The sequence below is a fragment of the Penaeus monodon genome, unplaced genomic scaffold (genome assembly GCF_015228065.2).
Source record: "Penaeus monodon isolate SGIC_2016 unplaced genomic scaffold, NSTDA_Pmon_1 PmonScaffold_8900, whole genome shotgun sequence".
Taxonomy (NCBI): Eukaryota; Metazoa; Arthropoda; class Malacostraca; order Decapoda; family Penaeidae; genus Penaeus; species Penaeus monodon.
The window spans coordinates 5,409-14,060 of NW_023664216.1; the positions used below are offsets into that span (position 1 = coordinate 5,409).

Below are 8,652 nucleotides of genomic sequence, written 5' to 3' on the forward strand. Positions count from 1 at the left end.
TATATTTTCAAAATATTATATATTATATTATATATTAAATTATATATATATAATATAAAACTATATTTTTAAAACCCTAATACAACAAACAAACTTTTAATATATATATATATATATATTTATATATAAAAAATATATAATTAATATTCAAAATATATATATTTAAAATATATATATCCTTTTCATAATTAATTTTATAATATTAATAATTTATAATATTATATTAATATTAATATATATAATATTATATATATTATATATTTATTATAAAATATTAAAATTATTATATTTTAAATCTATATTATATATTTTTATTTTTTATTTTATTTTAAAAATAAATAATATATTTATTTATATATAATAATTATATTATTTATATTATATATATATATATATATTAATATCTTATATTTATATTATTTATATATATATATATATATATATATTATAATAATTTTTCTATATATATTATTATATAATTTATTATTATTTATTTCTTATTATTTTTTCATTAATATATAAAATTATATTTTTATTATATAATATTATTATATAATATATTTAAAAAATTTTTTTATAATTTTATTTCTGTTTATCTTATTTTTATTGTTTTTATGTAATTTATAAAATAGATTATATTATTATATTATTATATATATGGTTTTATATAATATTATATTATATATATATATGATAATTATGTATATAATTCATATAATGTTATTAAAAATATATAATATAAAATTTATATAATTATATAATATGTATATATTTATATTTATATATATTATATATATATAATATTATAATAGTTTTATATTTTTATATGGGATTATAATTTATTATTTAAATATATGTAATATAGTAAATATAGTTTTATATCTAGTTATGTTTTAGTTTATGGTATATATAGTTTATATATTTTAATGTAGTATAAAATTGGTTATATTATAAAATATATTATTAATATCTTATTTATATTTTTATATTATTATATATATAATTTTTATAATATAATTTTTATAATATAATATGAAATTATATAATATATATATTTTTCTAATATAATATAATATTTATACTATATATTAATATATTTTTGCATTTAAGTATTTCAATATAAAATTATATATTTTATATGATAAAATTATATATATATTTTGATATATATATTAATGACATTAAAATATATTATAAAATTATAGACAAACAATATATAAAATATTGAATATAGTATTGCAATATATATATATAAATTATATACATACATCATACATCATATATATATATACCTTTTATATTATAATATTATATATATATACTATATATATATATAATAATTATAAAAATAAAATTATATATAATTATTTTTAAAAATATATATATATATATATAAAAATTTTAATTCCAATATATATATAAGTATATATAGTGTCTATATCTATATAAAATTTTCTATATATAAAATATATTTATTATTATATTTTATACCCAAAATTTTTAAATATATAGGTAGTAAAAGTAAGTATCATTTTCTTCTTTATTATTATATCTATATTATATTATAATCTATACTTTATATTCTATCAATTATTTTTAATATATTTTTCTGTATTGTAGGTATTAGTGTTTTATACTATATTATATATATTATATATATATTATATATATTTTTAAAATATATATATTAATTAATATATGATAATATATATATTGCTACCCCAGGGGGTCTTTCCCTCTGTGCGAAACATTGTTAACTGAAGGGACCGGGGCAAACACCCCGCAACGGGCTGTGAGCGGGAGCGGGGGAAAACAACCCGGGGAGAGGGGGTTTTGGGTGCTGCTCCTGTGAAGACTCGTGTGTGCCCTTGTACCTGTTAAGCTTTGTGTTGCCCTGTTATAAGCTGTTTTGGGGGTTTGGTGACATTTTGGGTTTCCCCCCTGAATTGTGCCTATAGAAAATGTAGGGGAAAATAACTTGTGTAAAAAAAAGGGAAAGACTGTCATTTTGTTTTAATTCGTGCCCTGCCTCCCCATTTGGGCTTTTGCTCTCCTGGTTTTTCGGGCCCCCTTTTTGGTGTTGGGTTCCTTTTGGGAGCTTTTTCATTGTTCCCGACCCTGTATAAAAACCCCGTCTCCTACCCGGGCCCTTGTGTTGGTGGCAAGAACGGGGCGGTGGGCGTAACAAATGGTGTCAGGATTTAGATTTGTGATATTTTTCAGTGAACGCGCCGATTTATCTGGGGTTCCAAAGTGGCGGCACCATGAGGAGGGATCATGACTGGGGCCCGGGCACGATTTGGGGTTTAAGCCGACCCAGATGGACCTATCACTGCTTTGCTGGGCCGGTATGAGGGGGAAAATCCCCAAAAAGGGCAGAAAGCAGGCCCCAAAAGGGAAAGCGGCGGGCGAACCTCTGGGTCGAGTGCAGGAAAGGGAAAGGGCCCAGAGGAACATTTTCTGCCAACTTGTTGGGGTGCTCCAGAGAAATCTTGCATCTGTGAAGATGGGACTCCCCCGTACCCGAAAAGGCCTGCAACAGTGTGGGAAGGGTGAACTGTGGAGGATTTTGCATACTCTAAAGGGCGAGTTCAGGGCCTGAGGGGGGAAGTAAAGGCGGAAAGGCGGCTCACGAGGTAGAAACTTTTGCAAGCGGGAGAAGGCAGAGGGGGGTTCGGGCAACAATGCCAGAGTGTCAGATTTCCCTGGGTCTGCCGGGGGTCGTGGCGGGAAACCCCCCGGCCTCGCAGCGCCCGTTTTGCACCCGTTTTCGCTGCGAAGATGGGGACCCATGGGAACCCGCCCCTTGTTAAGGGGGGCCAAACTCGACCCGGCCCAACCCGCCTCGTTGCCCCCCTAAACCCCCTTCCTCCCCCCCGGGTGTTTTTAATTTCACGGCACGCGTTCTCCCCCCGGCCCCCGGCCCCCAGACATTCTGTGGGGCGTAGCCACGATTTAAAAAGGGGAAGGGGGCCCTGGGGGGGCATTGTTCCCCAAATTTGAAATGCGGGCATCCCCCAGGGCTGGGACCCCAAGGAAAAAAGGGCCCTGCCGGGGAACGCGCTAAGGGGCCCCCGGGGGGAAGTTTTTGGGGCATCTCCCCATCCCAACACCCTTACCCAGCGGGGCAGAGGCTTTAAAACGCCGTTTCGGGCCCCAAACCCCAGCCGGGGGTAAATCGGGCCCCCCCCCCCCCCCCCCCTTGAAAAGCGGACTCGTGAGCGTGGCAAACCACGCCCCAGCGGGCCGAGGATGTGGAGGCCGGGAAAGGAGGTCGTACCCTGGGGCTGCGAAGAGTGATGGGGGCCGGGCCCGTGTTTTTCTTTTTTACGTTTTACGGGACCAGCAGCTGCAATCAAACGTCCCCGGCACACCCTGGGGACCTGCAGGGGGCGCTGGCGGGGGCCTTGAGTTCGGGGCCCCTTGCGGGAAGGAAAGGGGGGCCTGGGGCCACTGCTCGCCCCCCCCGTGACCTCCGGGCCAAAGGCTAAAGTGGAGAAAATAGCATTGGGGAAGGTAGCCCGAAATTTTCCCAAGGTTGTGTTGGGGCTACGAGGGGTAGGGCACAGACGTAGTCAGTTCAAGGGAGGGAAAAAAGTCCTCTAAAACCGGACGGTTCTGTTCCCTTTCCAGCAGCGCGGGCAAGGACTGTGGCAGGTATGGTCCCACCCCAGCGCATGTCCAAAGGGCTAAGGAATTTGGAAACGGGCCCGGAAAAGGCTGGAGGGGGGGCCAAAAACCCACCCCGTCCTGGGTTCCCCGGGCCGTCGAACCAGCACGATGCGGTTTGGGGGGCCAATAGAGGGGAAACCCCCATGCCGCCTGACATTGGACACGGGGGCTGAGAAGCCCCTAGTGGGGCCTAAATATTTTGGGCCCCTATGCGATTTTCCAGACCCCCACGAGACTTTTGGTGTCACGGGCTTGTGTGCAGCTAAAGGGGCCTTTGGAGGCCCGTATTGGGGGGCACAGGGTGCGCGGTTTCCCGGGGTGTTGGGGCCGATCGGCAGCACTTTTTTGTTTGGGGCCTTGACTACCTAACGCAGAGAAAGGGCGTGTTCAAACCGGGGAAGGGAGCTGGTGGGGGGCCGGTAAATTCCCCTTGCTTTCCAGGGGTTGGCTGTGCAAGATAGTTGGGCTGAGCGACTGCCCCTTTGCCCCCGGGACGGGGGTCTGAACCCCGGTGCCCGACTGTAAAGAGGGGATTCTGGAGTAGAGGGTCCCCGTGCAACCCATTCAAAAAACCTCCGCGGGCTGAGGGCCGTAGGGGTTTGGGGGGAGCCTTGTTGGCCCCGGGAGGGGTTGTTACATTTTTTGGTAGCTAATTTCCTCCAATAAGGCCCTGAAGGTGCCAGCGGGTTGAAAAGCGGCATTGTGGGAAGGGGAGCACCCAAAGAGCCCGTCGGGGAAAGGATTGGGTTTGGTGGGGGGGCCTTTCCCTGCTTTCTCGAGGACTTGGTGGACCGGTTTGTGGGGGTTTACCATGGCCAGGAGGTACTCCGGGGGCCATGGTGAAAAAGAAGAGAGGGTTACCCCAAGCGGCGATGAGGACGGGGGCCAGACGGGGGGAAAGGGGTGAGGACGACCCTTTGGACTGTGGGGGTTATGCAGGGGACGTCAATGGACCATGAGCCGGGTCCTTGGACGGAAACCCCCCGCTCGGGGTGCCACTGCCATCTACCGCCCCCCAAAACCTCCTCCAGAGCGACCCCAGGGGAGCAAAAAAATTTTCGCTGGATAAAAGATTTTTGTTTTCTGAGAACTGATTTTATTTTAAAATTTTTTTTAAATTTGTTTCAGTTTTGATATGTCGAGCAGAAAGGGGCGTCTGCTTGATAGGGGGGGGGGTTTGCCCACGCCCTGGGGCCCCTTTTTCTCTGTGCAAACATGTGTTTAAAATGAAGGGACCGGGGAAAAACACGCAACTGGCTTTGAGCGACGAGCGGGGGAAAAAGCCCGGGGGACGTGGGTTGGGGGCTGCTCCTGTGAAGACCTCGTGTGGGGGCCCTTGTTACCTGATAAAAATTGTGTTGCCCTGTTTATAACTTATTGTGCTGTGTGGGCATGGGTTTCTCCCCCGGATTGTGCCCATAGAAAAGTGTACGGGTAAAAAAACTTGTGTAAATAAAGGAAAAACTGTCATCGTGGGTTTATTTTGTGCCCCGCCTCGCCCCTTGGGTTTACCCTGGTGGTGTTCGGGACGCTGTGGTGCTCGGTTCCTCTTGGAACTGTTCAGTGTTTCCCCCCTGTGGAAAACACGCCGTCTCCCACCTCCCCTTTTGTTTTTGGGGAGAGAGACGAGGGGGTCGGCGTAAAAATATATATATATATATAGTATATATTCCCGTTTTGGTTTTAGTATATACATAGTAATATGGGAAATATAAGCATATATAAAAGAAAATTTTTATATATATAAATATTATAATTTTTATATATTAATATATTTTATATATTTTATAATTTATATATATATATATATATATATATAATTTTTTTATTAATTTTTATATTTTTATATTATATATAACCCCTTCTATCTATATAATAATTATTATTATGTATATATTATTATATAAATTTTTATAAAAATATATTTTTATAATATAATAAAAATTTTTAATTATATATAAAATTTATTTTTTAAATAGTTATATAATATATATTGTATATATATATATATATATCTTTATATAATAATTTTTATATATATATATCTTTATTTTTATCCCATATATATTTCTATAAAATATATATATATATGTATAAAAATATTATATTTATATATATATAATTTCCCCAAAAAACTATTTTTTTAGTATATAATACCCATAAAAATAATAATATTATAAAAATTTTTACAAATATATACTTTAAATATTATTATATATATATAATTTAAAATTGTATAAATATAATTTTTATATTACTTATATAATTTTATATATTATATAATTTTAAAAGTACTACTAAAAATTTTTTTAATATATATAATATTTTTAAAATATATATATATAAATATCATAAAAATAATTTTAATATATATATGTATATATATATTTATAAATATGTTACCTATAATTTTTGTTTCTTTTATTGTAAATTTTATAACCCATAATATAATATATATCAATTTTATATATATACAAATATAACTAAATATATAGATATATATATATTTTAATTTTATAAATATTAATTAAAAGATTTATCTAATTTTTTTATGTTATATTATTAATATATTTTAATTATTATAATATATAATCTAAATTTTATATATCCCCTTTTTAATATTAAAAATATAATATTATATTATTATAATATATAATATATAACTATAAAAAAAATATCTTTTTTAAGGGGACATAATTTTATTTTTTAAAGATTAATGTTTTTTTTCCTAATTGCTTTTATTGTTTTTTTTTTTTTTTTTGTTTTGGTTTTTATTTGTTTATTGTTTTTGTACTTTTAAATGAAGGGGCTCCCAACCGTTTCTTTTTCCCCCCGGATTTTTCCCCCCTTTTTTTCCGTGCCCGGCTTTTTTTCATTTTCTTTTTTTTTTTAATTAGTTTTTTTCTTTTATTTTTCTTTGTTTTTGAGTTTTTAAATGTTCCCCTTTTATTCCCTTTTTTCAATTTTTTCTTTAAATTTTTAATATGAATTTTTTCTTCCGTTTTTTAAGCCAAAAGCATTTTTTTGTTTTAATTTTCTTACTTTTAAAAAGAAATTTTTTTTATTTTCATTTTTTCTCTTAGCCCCTTCCGAAACACCGCAAAAATTTTTACTTCCCAAAACCCTTTTTTTCCCTTTTTTAAAAACCAGAAATTTTTCCTTTCTTTTAAGTTCATTTTTTTTTGCCGGGGGGGGGGTAAAAATTCTTTTTTTTAAAAAATTATTTTTCCCAAAAAAAATAAAAATTCTCTAAAGGGGTTCTTTCCCCCCCCAATTTAATCTTTTTATTTTTAAAATTTTTTTTTTCAAATTTTTTAATTACTTTTTTAACTTTTTATTTTTTTTAAATATATTTTGGCTCGTAAGAGTGGCTTTCCCCAAGGGTTTTTTTTTATTTTTTAACTTTAAAATTTTTTTTTTAAGATCCCTTTTAGAAATTTTTTTGTGCTTCAATTAAATTAAAAATGGCTAAGAGATCTATTTAACCCAAAAGGGAAACCCATGGGAATGTAAAGGGGATTTGTGATGTCGTCTTTGTTTTTTTTTTGCTGTTTGTGCCTAGATCTTCCGCTACCTCAAAACCTCTAGACACTGTGAACCCACACCCGTCATACATTTTTAAAAGCCACAGAGCAAAGAAAACCCCCACAAAAGTATGTATAGTTAATTACATATAAAATTATATATTATAATATATTTAATATATATTTATATATAATATATAATTATTATATATATTATTGTACTATATATATTAAGTAATAATTATACAAATATTGTATATATATATATATTTTAACCTAAGTTAATATATTATACTTGTATTTTAATATATATTTTAATTTTATATATATATATTATAATATTATATTATATCATTATAATTTTAGCTTTCTAATATAATACATACATTATATATTAAAATATATTATATATTAATTATGTAGCATATTCTAATTTTATATACATCCATATAATATTAAAAATATATATAATTTAAAATATATTATCATATTATTATTATTTGTGTTATATATAATTTTTAAATTTCTAATTATATAAAATTTTTAATTTTATTATATATATATAATATTTAAAATTATTATATATTTATAAAAATACTTATATATAAAAATATATTATATTTAAAATATTAAATAATTTTAAAAATTAAATAAAAAAAAAAATTTTTAAATATTTTAATTTTAATTATATTTATAATAAAAAAAATATTTAATATTTATAATAATAATTTTAAATTTTTAAAAATTTATTATATTTTAAAAATATAAAATTTAAATATAATAAACATTTTAAAAATTTTATAATTATTTATATTATTTAAAAAATTTTTTTATAAATTTTTTTTATTTTTTAAATTTTTTTTTTAATTTATTTTTTTAATTATTTTTAAAAATTTTAAAATTTTTTAACTTTTTTTTTAAATTTTTATTATATTATTCTTCATTTTTGTATTATTTTTTTTTTTTTTTTGCATTATTGTTGTGATGGGGATAAGATTCTCTAATTCCCCTAGAGAAAAAAAGGTTTGGGGTCAAACCGAGCTATACATAACAATATATTATAACTTTAAATCACAGTTATGCCGATATAATTTTATAGAAAAAAAATGACTTGAAATAAAGTCAAGATTAGCATATCCCCTTCGTGGGGGGCGATGACCGTCTTACAGGAAAATAGGGTGGCTGATCCAAATGTCACTAGGCCTATTTTCCCGATTGGGTGGTGCGGATCGTCGCAATTTTAGTCCGCCCTTTGATGGCCCTTTTGGGGGATTTTCCCATGATGCGGAAAAGACCAGTTTCTCCAAAGGGGAAGTCGCGGGTACTGTGGGACGCTTTTGTCCGACCCCTGGTGATAACAATCGGGAGTTTAAAAAGGTCACATCGTGATTTTAACTTGATCATATTTCTCAGGTTGACGTTTCGTTTTTACCCAAAAATTTAAAACTTTTATATC

The 8,652-nt window shown here is 32.0% G+C and overlaps 1 protein-coding gene across 1 annotated transcript; it reads right to left on the reverse strand.

The window, feature by feature from the left end:
* Positions 1-3,327: 3,327 nt before the first annotated feature.
* On the reverse strand, positions 3,328-7,288 carry LOC119571975 (cuticle collagen 39-like). The gene is made up of 6 exons (XM_037919030.1): positions 7,231-7,288; positions 4,927-5,015; positions 4,483-4,594; positions 4,066-4,191; positions 3,745-3,934; positions 3,328-3,487 (listed from the first exon to the last, which is right to left on the reverse strand). Exons 1-6 carry the CDS (start codon positions 7,286-7,288, stop codon positions 3,328-3,330), a joined length of 735 nt encoding a protein of 244 aa, XP_037774958.1.
* Between the last annotated feature and the right edge of the window lie 1,364 nt (positions 7,289-8,652).

Bases quoted from the DNA above. Each gene is read 5' to 3' on its own strand.
- LOC119571975 (XM_037919030.1), bottom strand. From the start codon at position 7,288: ATGTATGACGGGTGTGGGTTCACAGTGTCTAGAGGTTTTGAGGTAGCG. The intron at 4,595-4,926 runs GTTGCGTGTTTT...TAACCCCCACAG, and splicing joins CCGCTCGTCGCTCAAAGCCA to TCCAAAGGGTCGTCCTCACC. The intron at 3,935-4,065 runs GTTTGAACACGC...AGGCCCCTTTAG, and splicing joins CCCACCAGCTCCCTTCCCCG to CTGCACACAAGCCCGTGACA.